This window comes from Topomyia yanbarensis, chromosome 1 (genome assembly GCF_030247195.1).
Source record: "Topomyia yanbarensis strain Yona2022 chromosome 1, ASM3024719v1, whole genome shotgun sequence".
NCBI classification, from domain to species: domain Eukaryota; kingdom Metazoa; phylum Arthropoda; class Insecta; order Diptera; family Culicidae; genus Topomyia; species Topomyia yanbarensis.
In genome coordinates this window covers 48,014,189-48,039,020 of record NC_080670.1, presented here as the reverse complement: position 1 = coordinate 48,039,020, position 24,832 = coordinate 48,014,189, and the positions used below count along the sequence as shown (strand labels likewise).

The window sequence follows — 24,832 nt, the reverse complement described above, 5'->3', positions numbered from 1 at the left end:
TGGTCAGGTGATCTCCAGGTGGCTTTGTGAATATCTTTGCGGGGGAAGAAGGTACTTTGGACTACCATGCCACGGGAGGCTGTGAAGTTCACGCATCGTTGGCCGCTGTCATTCGATACGGTGTGCAAGCTGTTTGGCCCAATTACCGGTCTTAACATTACCTCCCGTTCTACCTGAGCGTTCATATCACCGATGACGATTTTCACATACCGTTGCGAATAGCTGTCATACACCTCCTCCAGCTTCGCATAGAACGCTTCCTTCTCGTCGTCAGATCTCCCATCGTGTGGGCAGTGTTGATGATGCTATAGTTGAAGAAACGTCCTTTGATCCTCAACTTACACATCCTTGTGTTGATCGGAGTCCATACAATCACGCGTTGACGCATCCTACTCAGCACTACAAAGCCGGTTCCCAGCTCGTTGGTGGTGCCACAGCTGTGGTAGAAAGTAGCCGTCCGACGACCGCTTTTCCATACCTTTTGTCCTGTCAAGAAAAGTTCCTGTAGTGCTACGACTTCAAGGTTGCGTGGTTGGAGTTCGTAGTAGCTTATCCTGTCGAAAGCTGGAAAGCAGAGTGACCTGCAGTTCTATGTTCCGAGTTTCCAAATCGTAGTCCTTAATTCGTCGCGTAGGTCTTTGCCGATTGGTCCGGTTCGTATTTTCTTCTGCATTGTTCGTAACGGTTAATTTTCCAGGGAGGCTTGTTGGGCCTTCCCCAACCCCTTATCTCGCCGTAGGACCATCGTGTTCGCTCTGTTTAGAGTCCCATGCTGACACGAGGATGATACATCAGCCGTCCGTAGCATGGAGAACAGACGCTGGTTTGAGTCGACCCTAACATGGGGAACAGACGCTCGGATGGACTCACCCTCCGAAAAGAGGAGCCCCATTTCACTGTCGGCATACGACCATGGTCCCACCGGGGTTGGTTACCCGATTTTTCCTATGGTTACTCGTACCCCAGCTGGCACCGCGGGATAGGAGTTATTGGACAAGAGCCTAAAGTGTGGCGAACCACCGGGTCTATATATTGCGCATTGCCCAGTCATTTACCAGCCACGATATTGTCCACTGTTACATCAGGCATACCCCTTCGGACTTCTTCGAATCTGGGGCATTCGAAAACCACAGGTCCCGGTGTTTCTTGCACTCTGGGCAAAGGGGTGACGAAGCGTGTCCAAACCGATGCAGGTACTTTCGAAGCATCCATGCCCGGACAAAAACTGCGTCAAATGGAAGTTCACCTCTCCATGCTTCCTATGTACCCAAGCAGACACATTTGGGATGAGTCAGTGGGTCCACCGCGTTGTCCCACTCTTGCTGACACTTAGCCAACGAGTCCGCTCGGACCAGTCTCGTTGCATTACGTGCACGTCTCCGCTGATAGCATTCCACGTCCTCAGCCAGGGTGATGCAGATGGGAAACATCCCGGCAATTACGCATACCGCCTCCGACGATACCGTTCGGTACGCATTCGCGACACGAACAGCCATTAGGCGAAACGTGCTTGTCATTTCGGTTCCGCTTAGAGTTCAGCATAGCAGCCCAAGCCGGTACGTCATTCCTCAGTATTGAGGATGAAACAGCCGCCAGGAGACGTCTCGTGCAGCCTCTTGCTCTTCCGTGATTCGGCATGATCCTTGTCAATGCGTTTGTTGTCCTTGCAGCCTTCTCACGTACATAGTCGACATGGCTGTTAATTTATCCGATCGTCGACCATTACACCCAGATGCTTCAGCGCACGCATCGATGTGATGGAGAGTCCTCCGACGCTGTTTTCGACACGCTGAATTTTTTACGGTTACTGATAAGCACAACTTCGGTCTTGTGGTGAGCCAGTTGCAACTTGACGTCAGCCATCCAGGTTTCCACGATGTCTATTGTCTCTGCCGTCAACATGTCCACCTCCTCAAGGATCTCGCCTGTTATCGTCAGGACAATCTATAAAACCGACGATCTTAACCCTCCTGTGGAGTTCCAGTGTTAACACTCCCTTGAACATTATATTCCAGAGCATTGGGCCGAGTATGGAGCCCTGATGTACTCCCGCCGTGACCCTAATCGACCTCTGCTCCATGTTCGTTTCGTGGACCAGTACCCGGTTCTGGAAGTAATTTTTCAGAAATTTTGCACAGATAGTCCGGAACCCGCATTCTGTCCAGCGCTACGGCGATCGCCCCCCAGCTAGCACTGTTGAACGAGTTCTTTACGCCTATCGTTACTACGACCTTCTTTTGCTTCAATACTTTCTCCGTGCTCACGATGACTGTGCGTCCACCGTCGATATCCCTTTCCCGAACCCGGACTGTCTCTGCGATAGTCCGTTCTCACTTTCAGCGTAGGTCGTCAGCCTGCTGAGGATGACCCTTTCCAGGAGCTTACCATTTTTGACAGTTCGTTTGTATTGTTTACATGGACTTAGAAAAAAAATATTTGCGATGTGCCTCGAGCGAATCTAGTCGTCCATGTAAACAGTACTAGCGAACCGTCAAGAACATGTATAAGTGCTACTCGTGTATGTCCGTGCTCCCAGTTTCAACAAAAAGTGTCTAAAATTTTAAATCCCGTTTAACTCACATAAATTGAGCATTGAACTAGCATTTTCCACAAATTTCATCTCTGTTGCATCACTTAACCCGGCTGATGTGACAAACAAAAAACTTGCATCACGTTCGAGGTAAATGGCCCGTATCGGAACGGATCGGATCGGATACTGGGGCAACGGGAAATTCTGCGACAAATTCAATAAATAAATTAATATCGACGGTCGGTGATTGATTTCGATGTTGTTTTTTCCCCCGGTTCGAAACCTTTTATTTGATATCGTTTTTTCCGGTCCCTTCGGAGGGGCAGATACGTGGCATTGGAACGGGAGATCATTATTCAGCTGCGATAAAAAAAACACAATCGGAATCACGGTGGGTGTATGTGTGCTTTAATGAGGTCCTCTCATTATCGAACCTTTGCCGGGCGATTGGGTAAACGAGGTCGTATACGAATGATTTATCGTCCCTGGAGGGGGATCGCATGCACGTAATCGGAGTCGCAATGCGCGGGCTTGAATATTTCATGCATTGTGCACAAGTGGCTAATTAAAAATAGAGGATTTGTTTTGCTGCCACCGCCGTGTCAATGCCTGTCGATGAACTACGAAAGGAATTATCGAAATAATCAAATCGGGACGTTCGCCAAATCCTTTCACTAATCAGTTTTCCGATAATTATCGGAATTGTATACAAAATGTAAATGTAAGATACCTATCACAGTTGGCCTGAAATTTTTAGTTCACAATAGTTGACAGTTGTTACGAGACAAGACATGAACCTCGAGAACCTCCAGGACCATCTATCGTACCTGTCCTATGCCTTCCGAACACTGACCACCGAGGAACAAATGAAGCTGGTGCATTCGCTCACAGTGCTGCAACGAATGCAACGTCTCGATGCGGTTTATTTCCTGGGAAGATTGGAAGGCTGCGAAGCGGACTACATGCTGGCATTCGGTTGTCCCGATAAAGATATTTTCCACGACAGAAAACTGTTCTACAGCCTGGATCTAACCGATTGGTACCAGCTGTTAGAACCGAAGAATTGGAGCTCGAACTGGGATCAAGTGCAATGCTCATTCCGAGGTGATCCCGCTTTTAGAGTAGAGGAAGATCTTGGACCAAGCTACACTCTAGATGAGGACCTGGTTCCGGTCGTGGAGGAGCGGATAAGACCTAAAATGAAGGAACAGAATCGGCTTTGGTTTGTCATCAGCAGAATATTGGAGGAGGCAGCCATCGTTCCGAGAGGGGTCTTGTACCACTGCACCGAAGGACGTTCCGTCGTCAATCCGTTCTTCCGTGGTATTAGCGTAAACGACAGTCTGAAACTTCACAATTATCACCACTTTCGGAAGCCAATCGGCGAGCCACAGGAAAATCTTCTGAAGCGTGATGATTGTAGCTATTTTCTGGATGTTTTCGATCCGGTCGATGACTTGATTCCTGCAGAGCAGAGTTTTGCAGTTACACGAGATTTACAACGGGATGTTTTTGTTATGAAGAGCTTGCATTGGCCCGGTATGTTAAATTTTCACCGGTCCAATTCGAATGTGTATGGATTTTTCTACTTTGGAGATGGGCGGAAAAATTGGGACTTGCTATTTAAAATTTGACTGCGTGGATAATGAGAAGAATAAATAAGAATCTTGTTCTGTAATGGAAACGAAATCGGCCATAGAGAATGTCCATAAATTTGGAAAAGCGGAAGTAGGTCGATCTCGGGATTTTCATTTATCCGAAACTCTGTCGTCACGTGCGCGTTTCGTGAACAGGCGAAATTTAAAATTGCCTTGATACTACATCCCAAAGCGGAATCTGATCTTCTATTTTAACAAATTTCGCAGCTGGTTCTCCGCATGCAGCGCAAAAAAGCGAACGATCCTACTGTCACTAAAAATCTATCCTGTCTGGAGCTCGAACATCCGTAGCTGCATGAATGTAATTGAAAGCTTTTTACTATCCACCGAGTGAAAAAGGACTCGATTCAAAACCACCAAATGTAGCACTCGCCTAGTTGGCTGAAAATGAGTTTACTCTGGATAGTCTATTTCTTCTGGCGCGGACTACGAACCGAAACATGCCAGCTGTGTCGACTTGGTGGTTTCCACTTTTCAGGGCAGCAAAATTCGATGTTCCAACGAGCGAGCGGTCGAAAGGTTTCAATTTCTTTTTGTATTTTTTTTATTGGTCCACGTGGAACTAATTCTGCTGGAAAAGCAAGTGGAAAGTGCTTTTTTTCGACTCTGCACCTCGGTCACTGTCGAACCTGTATCTTCCAGCAGATGCTGCTACCACAGAGAACAGACATTCATCGTTCGAACAAATAACTTAGTAATCAACCTGAATTACAAATTGTATTTTCAATAATGACAGCAAAATCGAATGGCAGTCGATATTAGGGGTGTGCGCCGCGCCGCCGATTTCAGGTACTATTTCAGGTACTATTCGATATAAATCCGCCATAATTTCGATCGTGAACCGAAAAATGGGCCTAAATAACAAATGTACACAAACGGAGATTTGATTAATATCTTAAAGAGGAGTAAAAATACTTCACAATAAATATAAAAACTCATTTATAAATGTTTCACACTTCATGAAAATCAATAAAAACGAAACAGCGGAAACCGACATTCAACTGTAAACAAACCGTCAGGCGGGTTACGCCTCTGCATTTCTAAGGTAGTGTATACGGGCGAAATTGACAGCATCATTGTTTACAAGGCCAATAAACAGAATCGCCCTAACCAAAAACCAAATGCTTGTTACGCCTCGGGGGAATAACAAATTTTCCCCTCTAGCGAGCAAGGCGAAAACCACATTTGATTTTTGTTTTCTGGCGACATTGCAAGGCGAAATTGATGGCGTTTTCGCTTGAACCCGAAACTGAGGCAGGTTCTAACCCCAACCGCTGTCAGTTCATACATTTTGACAGCAGTTGGGGTTAGAAACTGACTCAGTTTCGCTTCAAGCAAAAACGACATGAGAGTTGTCAAAACAAGAGGGCGACTCGAAAATGGCCTAATCAACATTTCATAACAACACTCGGCGAAATATTGTTTTTTCAATTTCATCAACGAAAACGTTATTATATAAAACTTTTTAGCTATGTTTCCCAAAAACTAGTATTGTTTTAAAGTGTTGCAATACATTTGAAAGCCCAGAATGCAAACACTTTTAAAATACGATTTAATTTAATTTTCAAAGCTATTTTTCTTGATTCGATATCATTGCGACTTCGGCCCTTTCGACCAAAATGATCGATTTTATTCGACTGAAAACAAAAACAGTATATTGAATTCTCTATTTGATTAGCTGCGAAGACTACATATTAAGAAGACTGATATCTCTTTCCTTCCCCCATACAAACGAGAAGCGACAGAGCTAGGTTACAGCGCCTCTATTGGAGGAAGGTAGGAGGCTTAATTTAATAGTTTATATATGTGTGTGCATCACTATGGGAAGTATCACCTTTACCCGCAAGCGGCGTGGCTGTTACTGTCTCCAGATTCTGGACAGAGTTGCCAGTCTTCCTGATATGCAGTCTTCGTTAGCTGTCAATTCGTTTAAATCATCTTTGAATGGACTGTCAATTTTTATCCACCCTTAACGCTCGAGATGGACGTCTAGTTTCTATGCAACTGCCGCCGATGTTTGTGTAGCTGACGCTATAACCCTCACCCCGTCCAGCTCCACTTGGGTTGTGGCCGTGTTCTTGGGTTGATTTTGCTTGTCTGAATGTATGAAGAATTGAGGATGGATTGGGTGTTTTTTCAAGCGAAATGGAAATTCATGGTCGAGACTCTGGTAGCAGCTGGATAAAAAAGAATCATTTTATTAAGCTTGTAGGCCAAAACAAAATGTCCGCGTTCGGTTTCATCTGTTCTAGTGAAGCTGATAGTACAAGTTCGAATAACAAAATTAATCCAAGAATAAATGGATATTGTTGAAAGCAAATGAAGACGAATAATCGATCTGATGAAAAGTTCAATGGAAGGATTTTTGCTTGCCGTTAAGGTTCAACTGAGAACGCCTCAAAAGCAGCCATCTTTGAAAAAGGAAAAAGCAGTTTTTTCTCACATCTTAGCACATCTTATTATATTGATTTCCATTCATTAATGAATCTTTTTTCGTGTAACAAATTATATTAATGCTTTTGGTCAGCTTTTTGATACGAATACTCTTCTGTGCAGTGCACAGTTGTCGCAACGGCACCGAACTGTGCGTTTAATTAATTGTGCTCTAGGAGTTGATTTGTGTGATTTGGTGCGTTAAGAATAATTTCTCGAAATGTAAGCCCCTTCTTTTTATGTTTCGTCGTATCTCCTGCAGTGGAGGATCACATGACGGACGTCAACAGCTACCCCGCAGCACTCGCAGATTGGTGGGGCTTCTTTCTTCAACAGGAACTCGTGCGTTAGTCGGGTATGTCCGATTCGGAGTCGGGTAAGCACTCGCTGATCAGCCGAGCTCTCGCACTTCACCGTGTCAAGTTTGATTTCACGAAGCATGACGTCAGTGGACGCTGACCACAGATTGAACCATTGGTTTCGGATGACTGTTTTGATTTGGTTGACGGCGTCTGCACCCGGAACAGATATATCCAATGGAGCAATGCCCCTGGCTTCTCCAGCGAGTCGATCTGCCTCTTCATTATCGCGGATGCCAGCGTGTCCCGGAATCCAGCACAGCTTAATTGGACGGTTTCAAAGCATGTTCTCAATCTCCTGGATCCACTGGTGCTGGGATGTGCCAGCTTCGATTGCTGATAGACAGCTAGCCGAAACTGACATTATTAGCAGGTCTTTTGACGTGTGGTACGCAGTTAGCGCTGTTTTTATTGCGAAAGCCTCGGCGGAGAAGACACTACTTTGCGACGGAAGGCAAACCGATTGTTTATAGTGTTCTCCGAAAACTCCCGCGCCGACAGCGATATCGTCTTTCGAGCCGTCTGTGTAGACGACTATTGAACGGCTAAAACGTTCTGTCAGTAGCTCCTGAACGACTGGACGAACAGTTTCAGAAGGATTTCCGACTTTTACGCGTTTCTTGACGTCCCATACGATCTGGGGTTTGGCTTCGTACCACTTCCGAGTAGTTAACCGCGTACGAAAGCAAATATTTGGAAGAGACGCTCGGACCGCCTCTGTCAAACGACCGGAAGCTCGATGCACCAAGGGAAGATCAGCGTTATCCTTGCTTTTTGCCATCATTCGGATTGCTAATCGTGCAATGGTTTGGAGAACGAGTAGATCGAACAGAAAAGTACCTGCTTCAGCCATAATGGCTAGGATTGGAGTCGTGATATATGCTCCGGATGCGAATCTTATCATCCTGTTGTAGGCAGGTGCTAGAGTTTGTATGACGGCATCACCTCCTCTGCTTACGAGCACCATGCCATAGAGCAGTCGAGAGGTAACAATTGCTGACCCGCTTTGCAGTAGTGACGCACGATGACCACGAGGTACCGATCATCTTCAGGATACGCAGCCTGGATTCGCAAGCCTTCTTCGTCATTTTACAATGCGCTTTAAAGTTGAGGGATCGGTCGAGGGTAACACCGAGGGTTTTCAACAGCGTTTGTGTCGGAACAGTTACATCATCTATCTTTATCGCTTGCGTGGATTCGCGACAGGCATTCGGGCTGCAATAGAAGATGCTGGATTTCGTTGCAGATATCGTAAATCCAACACTTCTCGACCATTTATCGGCGGACTTCACGGCGGGTTGAGCTTTCCGAAGGAGCGACTGATCTTTCTTCCCCCATACTAGAAGCAGAATGTCGTCAGCGTACAGCAATATCTGTACAGAGTTCGGAGCCACGCGAAAAATAGGTTGAATAGCCACGAGAAACAGCGTAAAGCCCTGAGCCCTGTGGCACACTATTTTGCAGCGGAAGTGCTGGCGATAAATGCCTCTCCACATTGACCTGGAACGTTCTTTAGGCCAGAAAACTCAGGATGTTTATCATTCTTCCACGTATCTGCCATTTATTTAACGTGCTTAGTATACCATATCTCCAGCTGGTGTAGTAAGCCATCGACAAGTCAAGCGACACTATCAAACAGTGTTCATTGCGGTCAGGTAGAAATCTCTCTAGTTCCGCGAAGTATGTGTCAGTATCCCGACTGGACCTGAAGGCGTGTTGTCGTTTGTCGAGACGCCTGTTCGATTCTAGCTTGGTAGTCAACCGTCGATTCACCATCCGCTCGAATACCTTTGCCATACAGCTCGTTAACGTGATTGGTCGGAAAGCAGATGGACCCGTGTCGCTGGCTTTGGGATGGGCACAATTATTGCAGTTCTCCAACAGGATGGGAATACGCCCCTGCACCATCTTCTGTTGAAGCGCTCTAGCATGACAATTTTCACCGACAATGGCAGTCGCTGCAGCATTCGATAACCGATGCAATCCGGTCCTGAAGACCCACTCCGCCCTCTGTCGAGTACCCACAGCAACTCATTCAGTGTGAAGTCGGAATTATATGTCGTCGGTGTCTAACGAAAATTGTATTCGGTTTCGTTCGGCCTTTTCCTTTTTCCGTTGGAACGGTTGTGGATAGCTGGAGGTTGCGGATATTTTGCTGTAGTGTTATGCCTGTTCTTCAGCTACTTCTTCCTGCTTGTCAGTGTATCCACTGGATCGTCTAATGACAGTTGAGTTATGCTTACGTTTCCCTCTTAACTTGTTCACTCTCTGCCTCATCTCTGACGTAATAGAACTTGGAGATATCTTCGCGACAAAGTCTTCCCATGATCGCTGCTTGGCGTCCTGCATTGACTTTATCGCTGCCGCCCGCGATTCTTGGAAGCTTTTAAGTGCATCAGCTTTTCATGGGTCTTCTGCCTGGATACGTCTCAGTGCTCTGAGTGTTTTCCTACGTTTTTTGATGACTACATTCACCTCTGAACACCACCAGGCCCTACCTTACCAGTAGTGCGTGGTATTGCAGTGTTTGCAGCAGTGATCAACTGCTCGACGAAACGCTCTGTTGAGATATCGACGCCCGGTCGTATAGCGCTGGCAGTCAGTCGTTCGTAAGCTGTCCAATCCGCTTGTTTGTACAGCCATTGCTGCCTTTTTGTAGGAACCTGAGCCAATCCGGGGATTGAGACGACTATGGGGAAGTGGCCTCTGTTGTGGGTATCCGGAAGCGTTCGCCAGATGAATTTCGAGGCCACAGCTTCGGTGCAGATTGTGAGATCGATAGCTGATGTGGTACCGGAAGCTGGATCAATTCGGGTATGTGACCCGTTGTTGAGAATGACTTGCTGTTCCGTCCAAGTTATTTCTTACGATGAAGTGGTCTATTGCGGTAGATTTCGTGGAACCCCAGCAAATATGGTGCGCGTTAAAGTCGCCTAGTACAAGCACTGGACGTGGAAGCTTTTCGAGGAAGTCACCCAGCTGTTCTTGACACTGTTGAGTATTGGGAAGGACGTAGATTGACACCACCGTCATTTGTTGTGGCAGTTGGATCCGAACTACGATTGCTTGTATACTGGCATCGACATCGATTTGCTTAAATGGTACACCATCCCGGATGGCAAGACCTACTCCTTGTTGCCAGTATCGACAACTCCAAGTTTTCAGCAACAGAGTGTAGTTGTTACCGATTGAATCTGCTGGAACTACTCGGTTGTCCACTTTAGTTTCCTGAAGCGCTATCAGGTTCGGTCCGTACTCGCAGATCAGCTGGTTAAGCTCGCTCATGTTGGTTCGCAGGCCCCAGATGTTCCATTGAAAGGCTAAGCATCTGCTGTCTCGATTGGCGAAAGTCACTGACGAAGACGATGTTGAAGGCGAAGTTCTCGTCGGCGTGTTCTGTTGGTACCGGGACGTGGTTGCGCTGATTTCAACCGGGATATCGGTGCTCTGGTGCTTCTGCTGTTGTTGCGGTGTATCTTCGCCGGCGGAAAGCCAGGAGGAGAATTTCGAGGACTGTATATCTGGGAGGTAGGGACAGTTCTCTTCCCCCGTCTATCGCTTCATGGTGAAGTGGAAAGCTACTTTCTTCTCTTCTTCCCCAAACCGGTTACTGCTGGTCACATCTGTAACGGTAGAAGCCACAACACAAATCGCTTGGAGCTAAGTGGACTGACCTGTGGGACGTCTAGCCCAACAGTGCCAGCGCTGTCGAAACTACTACACGATTACTTCCAGAACTACCGACAGCGACCGGCACTGGGGAAAGACTTTGTGTAGTTTTCGTTGTTATAGCTGTTCCATCTGGAAACGATGATCTCGATGGGCCTTCTCCGGGCGATAGCAAGTGGTGATGTGGAAGGAGCGTATCGTCGATGTTGTTATTCAAACCTGAAAGAACATCAAAAAAGCAATACCTGCGAGGGAACTGACCTGAGGAAGGTCCAACCCCACAGTGCCAACCGCTGTCGTACAACTTACACTATTATGCCCACGAACACCGACTGCGGTCGGCACTGGGGGTAGACTTTGTGTAGTTATGCTCGTGTTCTTATGGGAGACGATCGGGTTGCTCTGGTTTATGGGTTTGTTGGTTGAAGTGGTAAAATCAGTGTTCCTATCGGCCACAGAGGTGAATTGACTCTCAACGGGTTGGGGTATGATGGCCCAGATAGTACCTTCTTCCTGCTGTGTTTGCGTTGGAAGGAGTACTACACTTTCCTCTCTTCCAAATCGATCCATCTTGTGGTCAGTATTCGTGCGTGGGTTGTCGTTGGTATCCAAACGTTGATGAAAATGAGAATTATCGAAGAGGCTGGCTAGGAGGCGTCTCGGTTATCTCAATATCATCGTCTGAATAACCTATGGTTTCGTTGGTGGAAGTGGTGGCGGTTCTTGTTGGGTTCAAGTTATCCGGTGTGGCTTGCTGAGCGGGGTATGTTGTTTCTGCGGTCTTTCTCGTTTCGAATCCGTATTAGTCGCTGGTAAGTTGTTCCTGGATCTCGTAATGGGCCCGGCTATCTGGTTCATTTACTTCTTTTATTTGCTGTGCTGGGGTTTTTCGTGATTTGCGGATTGTTGTTTGATGTACGCCATCATTTGCTCTATTTTCACGTCCTTGCGTTTGTTCTCTGCCAGAAGTTTAACGATCTGCTCTTCCTTCTTCTTCATAGTCAGCTCCAACTCTTTCAATTTATTTAGGATTTCGTTTGATTGCGCTGCAGCCTGGGCGTAACTTCCTTGATTCAGCTGTTCAGCTCGTTTGCACGCTTCCGGGAATGTCAAATTGCCGCGGATTTTTTATTTGATCTCTGCTTCCTTTTTGTAATTTGCACATTGGCGGCTTGTTGGTTGGTGATTACCTTTACGATTTATTCAAAACTTGGCTGCTCGACATTGTTCTTCGCCATGATGTTCTCCAGAACAGTTAAAACAACGATGCGGGCCAGGACAGCGAACACGTGTATGGCCGTATTTAAAGCAACCATAATAGAGCATTGGGTTTGGGTAGTACGGGCGAGTAGGGACGCAAAGCAAACCGATCTTCATGTATTCCGGGTATGTGGTCTTGCAGAAGGCCAAAATTAGCGCTGACGTATTCACTCATTTTTCCGCTTCCTTTCGTGTAACTCGCTGTACACATTCACACCCACCATGGCTTATAATTTCTTGAAAAACCACTTTCTTTTCAAGGTGAATCAGATCGTAGCAGGAAATTACGCAGCTGCTTAAGTTCAGATTCAGATGAGATTCAACCACAACATCAGTACCGTCATTGAGCTTGGTCATTTTCGTCAGTTTGGCCACTTGGACTGGGTTTCGAACTCGAAGGGTATACCGTGTCCCTTTAGCTTCGGTATTCATACCTTCAATTGGACCTCCAGTGATAACCTCAACCGATTTGCCAATAATGAACGGGTTTCTTGGCAAAGGTACACTGTCTTTGCCGGTTAACTAGAGGAACGTCAATTCGCCGAATTTGTTCGTCGGGTCCATGTATTACGGTAGTCTTCTCTTACTCGACCCTCTCGGGTCACTGCTACTAGCGGCCGCCATTTTGAATCACACCATCAGACGTTGGAAACTACTGTGTGGCACGGTCACCCGATAACAACACCAAATTGACAATAAAGGTAAAGAAAAGGAAAGATCTTACCTTATTTACCCCTTGAACGTCGACTTTTCGGGAGTGTTCCCACAATTTTGGGGCACACTGTAGGCAAGCGGAATCGCAGCTATCTTTTTTTCCTTTAGGGGATAAAACGCACAAAAAAACTACTTCGCAATTTTTTTCCTTTTTTCGTCGTTCCAATACTTTCGGCACGCACTGTGGCGTCCAATTCGCATTGTACCACTCTCTGCGGCAGAACAACACAAGAAAAAAATTCTTTTTTAAAAACTTTGTTAATTTTTCAACTTAAAAAAACTTGCTTCCAACCCACCGTCGCCGTCACACACGCAGCCGGCACAGCCTGTAAGTGAAACTAGCCGGGCAACCGCACTGGCAGCCACAGCTATGGCTGCTTGTTTTGATTTTCTTGCCGCGTGGGTAAAATAAAATTTACTTATTTCAGCCGTTTCTTCACCGATTTTCGTGACACTTTCACTGTTTACCGCTGCAACATCACCTTACGCACTGATTCGTAATGATTTGGATCGCGGCGATCGCGAAAAACACACCAAAAACACCGTGTAAAAATCCAGAACGCGCGCTATTTTGACCGTACGGAACGGAGTGTCCAACTCAGATGTATACTAAATTGTGATTAATCCACCAAAAAGTGAGATAGAAAATTTATTTCTGCTAACTTTCGAGATAGAGTCATGATGTTAATGACAAAGTTGTAGAAAATTTGTTTGAGAGTGTTGGATTTATATATGTGCTTTGATATTTTCAATGAGATTTTCAGAAGATTTGACGAATTGAAATAATCTAGGAGCCCAATCTTAGCCCCACCATATCCTAGCAAAACTCCCCAACTCGCAGTAGGACCGTGGGGGGGGGGGTTCGTTAGGCTGTCTCTGTGTGTATGTATGTTTGTATGTATTGTTGTGTGTGTCTGTGTGTGTCTGCGTCTGTGTGTGTGCATGTGACCAAAAATGTCACTCATTTTTCTCAGAGATGTCTGAACCGATTTTGACAAACTTAGTCTCAAATGAAAGGTGCAACGTTCCCATAGGCTGCTATTGAATGTCTAATGGATCCGACTTCCGGTTCCGGAATTACAGGGTGATGAGTACGAATACGCAGAAAATGTCGATTTTAATAAATTCTGCAATGAATGTATAAAGGTGAATTTTTCCAAAATATGACCACAACTGCTTCGATTTGTAGTATTAGGTCACTAACATCCATTCAAAGTCTATTTGGCCACATTGGTCACCATCATCGGTTCCGGAAGCCCCGGCGGAAGTATCTAAATTCAGAATAACAATCACATCGGTTTCTCGGAGATGGCTAGACCGATTCAACTAAACTTGGTCTCAAATGAAAGGTATTGCGTCCCCGTTAATGTCTATTATATAATTTCATTTCGATCCGACGTCCGGTTCCGGAGTTACAGGTTGTGGCGTGCGATCACATAGCAAATTGTGATTCAAACCGATACTCCGATGAAAGCAAAAAAGGTAAAAATTTCGCTAAAATGTCTCTCAAACAACTTAAATTTGCTGTTATAGGTCAACGACGGCCAACCAAACTTTCGTTGACTACATTGACCACCACAGACGGTTCCGGAAGTGCCCGGGAAAGGGAATCTTTTTTAAATTTACGAACTCACATCAGTTTCTCGAAAATGGTTGGGCCGATGTTCACAAACTAAGTCCCAAATGATAGCTATAATATTCCCACAGATGTCTATAAAATTTCGTACGGATCGCTTATATGGGTCCGGAAATATAGACTAAATCGTCCGGTCACATATGAAATTCCCATATAAGCCGGAACTCAATTTTTTTTTCAAAGGGGGACCCCATGAAATTTCAGAAATCGAATTCGTATTTTTGATGCCAAACATCTTTAAAATGCATGAAACATCGAGATTGTATGTTATCTCGAAATTTTTTTTTATAAAGATCGACTTTGTGGGACTTTTCCGATTTCGCACCTTTTTTCAGTTCAATGGCTGTTTTTTCTTTTTCAAAATTTTAGAACTCGAATAATGATTTATTTTCCTGTATATAGTTGTCATGTGATGTATAATAATAAAATGTAATATATGCATTTAAAAGTTTTTAATGAATATAAACAACGCACACATTCTCGTGATTCATGATTGAGAAAGGCACAATTGCACCGCTAGGTGGATTAAAATAGGTTTTTCGCGTTTTAAACCACTGTGCACCGCGACTACTGTGCAGTGGACAAAAATACCGGCAAGTTACATTCGGGCAACTTGCGATTCGTGTGTGACCATCGCAGGGCCATAGCCAAGGTAAAAGGTGCTCATATCGAGCAAAAGTGAATTTATTCTGAATTTTTGATTATTTTCACATATTCTGTACTTTGAAGTAAATAAAAATAATATTCAAAACCGAATTTATAACCATTTAAGTTGTTTACACTTCGAGTGTCGGACCCTGTGAAATGACGAAAATAAAATTATGATTCTGTTTCCTAGGTAGAGTATAAACAACATACCTAAGGCATGTAGGCCCAAATCTAAGCCAGTTTTAGCCTAAATCTAAATTGATTTTCAAGCACTGAATCATGTGGCGAATAGGTACGGAAGTGCATTATTACAAATCCTAGCTAAGTTCATCCGAGAAACTTTGACTGACAAATCCTAGCTAGACACCCATCGTTTGCCCCAGCAAACGTGTAGAGGAGGGTTATCAATTATATTCAAAAGTCATCCTTGCCATTCAAACTAGCCGGCTTTAGGGCTTTTCGAATTCTGGTTCGGGATCCTTCCGTAAGCTGCTGACAACGCTATCATGATTGCTAAATATAGCAGAAGTGAGTGTTATAATCTTTTGAGGATTTTCTTGAGGAGCATGCGTGTGTGTATGTGCAAGAGAGGGTATAATCTTAGATCATAGTGAATGGTTAATCTGACGAGATAACTAGCGACACGTTACTTTCTGATTGGAAGGGGGAAGGTGTAGCAGGTACCATGTGCTGCAGCTGAATTTCAATTATCATAAAATCAATATTAGCCCAAGCGGTGAGCCTCATTCTTGTCATCGGATGTGGCTGACAAACATTCTCACTAGCGAGAGTAATGCACACACTTGTTCAATTCTCACACACACACATACTATGACACATTTTGAAGTAAACGCCACGTCAGACCTCCGCAAGCCGTCGTCAAGGCACATTATGATTCTTCATAGTAGGACACTCGAGGAGTTGCGGATGGTTTTTTTTCCATCAAGATTAGCTGCGAGTCGATGATGAAGACCGGATGGCTCTGATGGCGCTGAACATTCGACGACAGTAATCTGATTTTCGTCCCAAATTTGATTACCTTTGTGGAGTCAATGAGACTAACCGAATCAAGCTTTGCTGGGTCGGAATGATGTGTTTTGGTGAATTTTGTCACAAGGATAATGGAAGCTGAAGAGCTACCGCTCACCATGTCATCTAATGGACTCTGTCTGTCAGTTCTCCGTCTGGAAATTGTTGATCCTAATAAAACAAATACATATGTGTGGTTTTTGGAACAAACAAACAAAAGCACCATTCTCTTCCGGTATATCAAGATTGAGAAGAGCTAAATTAAAAAGTAATTATCCTTCAGTTCGTTGGGCATCCCTTTTCAAAAGATGATTTATTACCGTCAATTTGATGGCATATCTCCGACAATGATTCAAACCATATCCTCGGGAAGATAAATTAGTTTTCTAATTAAATTCAGTACCCAAACACACATATGGGAACGGAACCGCCTGCTATCATACCTGGGAACTGACGGTACATTCTTTCGTTTAATTCCGACTGTTGTCCACACCTAGCCCCCCTCCCCCACGAACGTTCCAAAATTTCATGCAACAAGAGCAACAGATGTCGAGTCACGATGGGACTAATGAAAATTGATGAAGCTCCTAAAACATCTCAGCCAATTGTTGGAATTCAGAGAAATTAACCCACCCAACTGCACGGGCCGCTTCCTCGTCCATCCAGAACCTCGTCAGGTCACCAAATCAGTTTGCAATCCAGATGGTTCCAGTCCCCTGCAATGTTTGCTGAACGTGATTTCCTGTGTCCGATCCGATACGACTCTGGCCGGTGTGTGTGTGTGTGCGTGCATGTGTATGTGTAGCTTTTGGGAAAACGTGATGAGGATATTTTTTCTCCGTCCTCCGACCATGGTGTCTCCAGTTGAGATTCATCAGGGAAAAGGAGTAGCAATTATGAATTTTATCTGCTCCAATCTTGGACCCGAAGGGTACTTGTAAAAGAGCCTTTTCATTGAGTGAAAATCTAATCCGGAAGTCTATCTGTGAATTGGCCGCACTGCTTTCGGGTCGCTTGGTAATCGGGTTTAAATGATCACATTGGAAGAAGTAGGGGTTTTGGAACCGAACTAAAATTTTTAGCACCGGAGCAAGGATTAGGAAAGGAAATTCTAATTAGTCTACCATGTGTCATAGCGACCAAACAACTGATATAGACATTTTTATGTTTCACAAAGTGACACGACTATCCAACCGATTAATCGTTCGATTGTTGCACTGGAGTTTAACATGGGCGTCTGTCGGTGATACAACCGAGTAAATATTCCGTCGGTTGAGACAAGTTTTACTAAACATATAAATTCAAGGTAAACAAACTGATTGTTTTATTTGAATATGTGACGAAAAAGATGACGTAGTTGCTAAATTTGGAGCTTAAATGCTTGAAAAACAATATCGACCAATGTCCTTCGGCCTAATGGCTCAACATTCAAAAATCTGTATGGTATCCTGGAAAAACTTCAAACATCTTCAGAAATCGTGGTCAATCATGAGAAATTCAATGAAATCCTTAGCAATCCTAGGAAATCCCAGGATAACCTGAAAAATCCTTCAAAATTCTGAAAAACTTTGATATTTAAAGCAATCGTAATAAATCTTAGGCAAAACTGAGAAATCCTAAACAGTCTTCAAAAAATCAAATGCAATTCAAGAAATCACATAAAATCTTCAAAAATCCTCAAAAATTCAAAGATTTCTTAAGCAATCCTAATAAATCTTGAGGAATCGTAATAAACTCTTCGAAATATTTAGCAATTTATAAGAAAACTTTAGAACAGCAGAAAAATCCTTCAAATTTCTAAATAGTCCTTTAGAATCCTGAGAAAAAACGAGATTGTTTACATCACCAGTAACGACGCTAAATTAGGCAAGAAGTTTGTTTAACAATTCAGCGGTGGGTTCTGTCAACAAGTCTACTCCTGCGAACCGAAAAAATCGTCCGACAAATAACTTTCGTTAGTCCGATGCGTTTGATGTTGGATCGAATCAAAGATATTGACCATTGTACGAAATGCCTTAACCTCACAAATTTGACAAGTGCTGGCCCTTTTGTTTACAGTTTGGACTTATCACATTTGAATTCCATTAAAATAGGCTTAGTGCTAATAATTAATTACCAAGAAATTTTACCGCAAAACTACTTACCGCTTCAGAGAACACTAGAAAGAATTGGATAAACAAATAATTAGTTCACTTATTAGATCTTTCATATGCATTTTCGCACAGTAGGGAATAGCACAATTTAATTGTAAGGCGCTCTAGAGAACATTTATACTTCTTAGAACATGATTCTCAACATATTTCAAATGCTTAATTTTGAGAATACGAATAATCTCTAAGTTCAAAATGTAATCAACAGGACCACCACCTGTCACATTTAATGCATGACGTCACTGTGCAATGACCAATTGTCGGACGTCGCACCCCTCGGAGTAACGTCAGAATAAGTAAACAAAAAATAATCAGCTGATCAGAAACGTCTCATGGATTGCCTAATCCCTCTGGATAAAGACTCGACACGTCAATCGTTTGTTTATTCGCGACTACGAAGCTGAGTTTGACAGCTTGTGTGCGCGAAGTTCATGTAAACAAATGAATGATGAAAAATGAATAATTTTAAACGTGCCGTTTTCAACCGTTTTTTCTTAAATTTATGAAATTGTTAGTACAAATCGAAATAAAAATCATCAAACTACCTAATTTGGTGAAAAAACGAGTAAAAAATGTCGTAGAACATGTTTATTTTGCGTCCTCAACATGACGAATTTTTGTGAAGCAAAAAACAAACAAGTTTTCAAAATGATAAAAAGTATTGAAAATTCACCTTTTCGCCCAAAATTTTATTTACAGATTGAAAAGCAATATGTATCCAACTTATGGTAAAAATTTCTCTCAATACAATTAGTTTGTTGTGGAGAAATGTGTTTTTTTCTTTCGCCATATTTATACCAAACTAATAATTCAATTTTTTTGGTCTTTTGGCTTAAGTGCCAATACCTTATTTAGGACTGGTGGTATCCAACGGGGAAAAACGATCGGAAATGGTGAGTGAAGCCAAGCAATCATGTGAAAAAAATTCACCACCCAGAGGCGAGACTCGAACCCGCAACCTTTGAGACTCCGGCCCAATGCACTAACCCTTATGCTATCCCTGGGTATGGTGACATCCCAGAAAGAACATATGATTATCCCACTGGCGACGGTGATCGTACCCTGCCTGCAAAGCGAGGAATCACACACAACGGCAGCTGATCGATCACCCCAACACATTTGATCTATTTAATTTCCCCGCTAGATACCAAGGCCCGGGTTTTTATAATCGTCTGATGTCTAATTTTTTTTAGTTCATTACCCATCGTACTTCGGTGGGTGACAGAGCTAATGAAGACTGTCGATTTCTGGTCCCTTGCCCAGTGAACAGAGGTATGACGGGAGCGAACCCGCCCGTTCGAATTAAACTAATAATTCAATTTTTTGGTCTTTTGGCTTAAGTGCCAATACCTTATTTAGGACTGGTGGTATCCAACGGGGAAAAACGATCGGAAATGGTGAGTGAAGCCAAGCAATCATGTGAAAAAAATTCACCACCCAGAGGCGAGACTCGAACCCGCAACCTTTGAGACTCCGGCCCAATGCACTAACCCTTATGCTATCCCTGGGTATGGTGACATCCCAGAAAGAACATATGATTATCCCACTGGCGACGGTGATCGTACCCTGCCTGCAAAGCGAGGAATCACACACAACGGCAGCTGATCGATCACCCCAACACATTTGATCTATTTAATTTCTAGCGGGGAAATTAAATAGATCAAATGTGTTGGGGTGATCGATCAGCTGCCGTTGTGTGTGATTCCTCGCTTTGCAGGCAGGGTACGATCACCGTCGCCAGTGGGATAATCATATGTTCTTTCTGGGATGTCACCATACCCAGGGATAGCATAAGGGTTAGTGCATTGGGCCGGAGTCTCAAAGGTTGCGGGTTCGAGTCTCGCCTCTGGGTGGTGAATTTTTTTCACATGATTGCTTGGCTTCACTCACCATTTCCGATCGTTTTTCCCCGTTGGATACCACCAGTCCATATTTATACCGCCAGGAGCTATCAATGTATATGGAACAAAATGAAAAGTATACTGATGAGCAGAATATGTGCTGTTTTTAACCACGCAGACGGATATCTTTAACCATGGAGAGGATATCACAGTAATGACGAATAAGATTTTAGAACTATATACTTGCATATAGTTTGCTTGAAAGAAACACGGGTGGGTTTTGAGAAGTTGAACGCTATCTAGGTAGTTTTTGGCTGGGCAGATGTTTCCGCTTGTCATCAGGATCAATACACACCGGTCAAAATTCGGTCGATTCCGAATTTTCATACTTCTGTTCAGAACCACGAGTGTCTTTAATAGTTATACTTTCAGTGAAATTCGACCAGTTTATAAAAACTTTTCTTCGCGTTCTCTAGCAAAAAACTACCAAACTATATCCGTTATGCTTTATTGGGCTGATGCTCTATTGGCTCATACCATTAAAATGACGTTTCAATATATTTGTATAATAAAAATCACAATTTGCAATTAACCAAGAGGAAAACCTATGCTAAAACGTGAAATTCTTATTCCATATTTTCTGCGAAAAAGCTTCAACAAAGGTTTGGTGGTTTAGTAGAAAGGTTTAGCGGAAGTCTATTTAACCCCTTTCACTTATTCACTTAACTCAATATTCTTAAAAATATGAAAATGGTCCATTTGAATACTGACGATAAATTACCACCATTTGTTTACATTTGCATCACTCACATGCACAACTTTTGTAGATGGCGACACCGTACCTTCGATGACGCGAATCCAGATGGATTCAGCGTCTTTAATCCCCAGACCTGTGTGTAATTACCCACGAAAAATCCACGCGCACACTTCACCATCTGCACGCGGGTAGCGGAAAGTATTTCCCACATTAACTTGGCGCACAGTGAGACGAAAACGAAAAGCCGGCCTTGGGGCGAGTAGAAAATCGGCATAATGGCAAGTGCATGCGATCACTGCGCGAAAACCGTCGTATCGGACGATGACTTCATCGAATTCCATGGGATTTTGCAAAAATGTGGTGCATGTGCAGTGAAATGACTCAACAAGCCGTTCTTGAAAAAATTAAAGGGTTCTGTACAGGACACGACCACTGTGACATTAAAAATGTAGCTTTTTTCAAGAGCGTGCAAATGAATTTTATCTATCACACATATCGACTCACGTTCTTGCTCACTCGCCTGTTTTCATATGTTACAATTTGCTATATACCCTCCCCATTAAAACATAATTTATTGAAGGTCTTTTAACGGTAATCTCTTATTACAATTAATCAAGTATCTCACTAGGTGATTGGCATTATTTGGCTGATCCATCTAGTAAAATTAGGCTGGTCTGTCCAGAAAATATATTCAAAAGAAAAGTTCCATATTGAGAACTGTGATGAGGAAGCCCACGCCCGCCAACGGAAATATACAGATTCTCCATGGAATATGAAATTTCATTTTCCATTTAAATTTTCAATAATGTACTAATGAACTTAAGTAAACAATCGTAAGGTTAAGTATTTCTTGATCGATTAGTGGTTGAAAAAATGAAATTATTTGATAAATTACATTGTTATACAACGTTCGAACTACCAGTTAAAACGGGTTTTTATGCTATCTTGGTGACATTTTTCTGGTTGCTAATTATTATAACGTGTTATAATTCTGTAGTGTAAACATTGTATTATTAAACCAATTCTGCAGCGTTTTATGTTATATAGGTGTTTTATGTGGTAATAGACATAATTATATCTTCGCGTAAAAAACCTGAGTGTACTCTCCTATATAAAAGACTACGCTGCTGAACAGTGCAATAACTACAGAAGCACGTTGTCAGATGCCCTACTGCTAAAAAACATATAACCGAAATATGAAACATATGAAAGCCAATAGGCTCTTTAACCTACGCAGCTACAAAGCGCCGTAAACATGGATTAACAAGTTATAACGCACACGCATGCATAAAAATAAATATTTTTTTCAAACGCAACACACCACATAAGTCGCATTCTGCCGTATTGAATTAAATCCAAACCACCCCACCCACCCACTTTGCAAATCATTCTGTGACACCGTGCTGGTACCCGAAAAATCCGCACACGGCCACCGCTGCCAAAAATGCATAGCGTCTACCGCTTAGTATAGCGTCCAGACGCTGCAGCCATGATCTTACTCGATCGACATAAGAACAAAAGCTGATTCAAACCAGGGTTGCCACATTGAAATCTGTATTTTTTCGTGAAAAAATCTGGAAATCTGTATCGCGGGACAAAAATTCTGAATCGAAAATCTGTATTCAAAAATTAACTAGAACTTTCCCAAAAAACAATACTTTGACAGTAAAAAATTAATTGTGATAACCGATTACAAATAAAACAATCAGATTGATTTTATTTTTTATCTGTAGAACAAATGATTTCTAAATTTGGCGTTTTCGTTCCATGACTAGTTTACAGTTCGGGAAATCGGTCACAGGATTTGTGTCAGGATTTGAACAGGGAAAATTTTCCGTCGAGATCTCTCCAAACTGTCTAAACAAAAGTTCTGCTGCTTCTAAAAAGCACCAACAGTATCAAAATAGCACAGAATTTTAAAACTAATAAAAATACAACTTTCCCCGTCAGAAACAATTTGTGTTGAATTGCTCCCGGCCGGATTTCTGTGTGAAGAGTTTTAAAATCTCCTGATGTTTCCTGCGGTTGGGTTTACACTTCATGAAAACTGTCATTTTTATGTAGTTACGGGATTTGAAATCACGAGCTCCATTTAAAATACACAGCCAACCCAAATCCCATTACACGTTTTTCGAACTGTATACTAGCCTTTAGCGGTTACTTAAGGTCTGAACTGTATAGGATGCTTTTTAAGCGTTATATGAAATTCTGATAGCCTGGGTTCTACTAACCTACACCGAAAATCTGTAAAATCTGTATTTTAGCGAAAAATCTGTAATCTGTATATACAGAATCTTTATTGTAAATAGGGATCTTTAGGGGTGTGCGGGTTAAGGCATATTCTGATGCAGATTAGTACCGTGAGTTAATATCTCAGTCCTTTTTCAATTTTTTGGCCCGAAACTATCGAAAAAAACATTTTTTAGTTTGTTTCCTTTTAGGACAATAACACATCCAAACCCATGCGACTTGCACGACCCTATAGGTTGCCTTATCAGATCTACCATAGTTTGCAGATGAAACTTGGGATGGCAGGTTGCTAGCGGATTAACAAAGTACCAGATCATGCTGTGTGGGGTGCTGTCCCGGTTAACAATGAGGCGAACGAGATATTTGCAGATACGTCATTTAGTAGGACGACTGTCAGTTTGCTGGTTGAGTTTAATTTGGTTTTTTTAAATTTAAAAATCATAAAAGAATAATTAAGGTTCAAGAATGATATTAGTGTACTCGTAAGGACACCCGCTACCAATACATATGAAAAACTGGCACAATTTTTCCAAATTAAAGATCCCTATTATCTTGAAAAATCTGTAAAATACAGAATAATCTGTATATGTGGTAACCCTGCTTCAGAGCTGTATGTTCTGTATGATGTCGGGCAAGCGAATGGAAGTTCTTTCAGGCGTCCATATAAGTGTCAATGAATGCATTGCACAATTTTCCTGGTCTCACAGTCACTCTCGAACACCGAATACATGGCCAATATCACCAGTCACGAATCGCATTTGGAACCTTGAACAAGATCGTACATCAGCCTTATGGAATCCACTTTTCATTTTGATTGGTACTAGGAACAGATTCTTGCGTTTGAAACAAACGGCGCCGGATAATCTCGCTATTTTTAACCGCTCTTTTGGGATTTTCCGGGTGTTTAAGTAGACGAAACTGGCGTGTGACGTCTGGTGCGTTAAACGCCGAAAAAGTAACCCAAAATTTATCCTTGCCGGTAATGGAATCATTCTCAAAACTTACGTGAAAAACAAAACAAAAACAAAGCCTTGGTTACGAAAATCAATACCGTGTTGCGTGAAAAATTTATTTTCAGTAATTACCGGGGGGTGACTCAATTTATTGATAACTAGTGGTAAATTTATTGGACGCTTTTTTTGGGATTGTTCCACTAAGTTTCAGGTCGTGTCGTTGGTGAAAGAGTGTTGATGCTGATCGCATACTGGGACGTAACGCAGTTGGTACTACGTAAGCCCTCGATTCCCCCGCTACAGTCGAGCCCTTGCAGCCAGCGTTCAGCAGTCGTCCCGGTCCTGAATGTGTGAGTGGAGAAAGGGTCTTCCAAGTCTTTCTCGGCAAGTATTATACAAATTGTAACGATACAACGGTTGAACCAATTCACGCTTCTAGTTAATCGGCCGACTCTCGCCGTAAGCTACTACCGTCCCGTTCCTGCTCCCCGCATCGGAGTTCAACGCACACTGGGACGCACCGCAGTTGGCACTATGGAAGTCCTTGATTCCCCCGCCACAGTCGAGCAATTGCAGCCAGCGATCATCAGTCGTTACAGTCCTGTGTGCGGGATCGGTGAAAGGATCTTCCAACCCGCCAAAAAAGGCAAGTATACATCTGATCCGAACACTTCAAGCGCTGATGCATTCTTCGCTTCCAGTAATTTCTCTTTTGCTCCGACATCTTGTGATCAGATGTCAATCATTTCTCTCGCTAACGCCGATCGTCGCATTCTGGGGTGCGACGCAGTTGATTTGCTCTCTGCTGAACCTGATCCGTCATCCAATCACGTCGAGATTTACTACCAGAATATTGGTGGCTTAAATTCATCAACGGACAGCTATTTTCTCGCGACCACGGGCTGCTATTATGACGTCATAGCCTTAACCGAAACGTGGCTCGAC

At 43.2% G+C, this 24,832-nt stretch overlaps 2 protein-coding genes across 3 annotated transcripts in view; both read left to right on the top strand.

Moving 5' to 3' along the window:
• Window positions 1-24,832, top strand: part of LOC131677543 (cytoplasmic polyadenylation element-binding protein 3) — a 1,053,225-nt gene that overhangs the window by 373,392 nt on the left and 655,001 nt on the right. The window lies entirely within an intron of this gene.
• Window positions 2,384-5,566, top strand: LOC131677548 (radial spoke head protein 9 homolog). Its single transcript, XM_058957429.1, has one exon. It carries the CDS (start codon window positions 3,322-3,324, stop codon window positions 4,162-4,164), a length of 843 nt encoding a protein of 280 aa, XP_058813412.1. The 5' UTR covers window positions 2,384-3,321; the 3' UTR covers window positions 4,165-5,566.

Coding starts and splice junctions, on each gene's coding strand:
- LOC131677548 (XM_058957429.1), top strand. CDS start 3,322: ATGAACCTCGAGAACCTCCAGGACCATCTATCGTACCTGTCCTATGCC.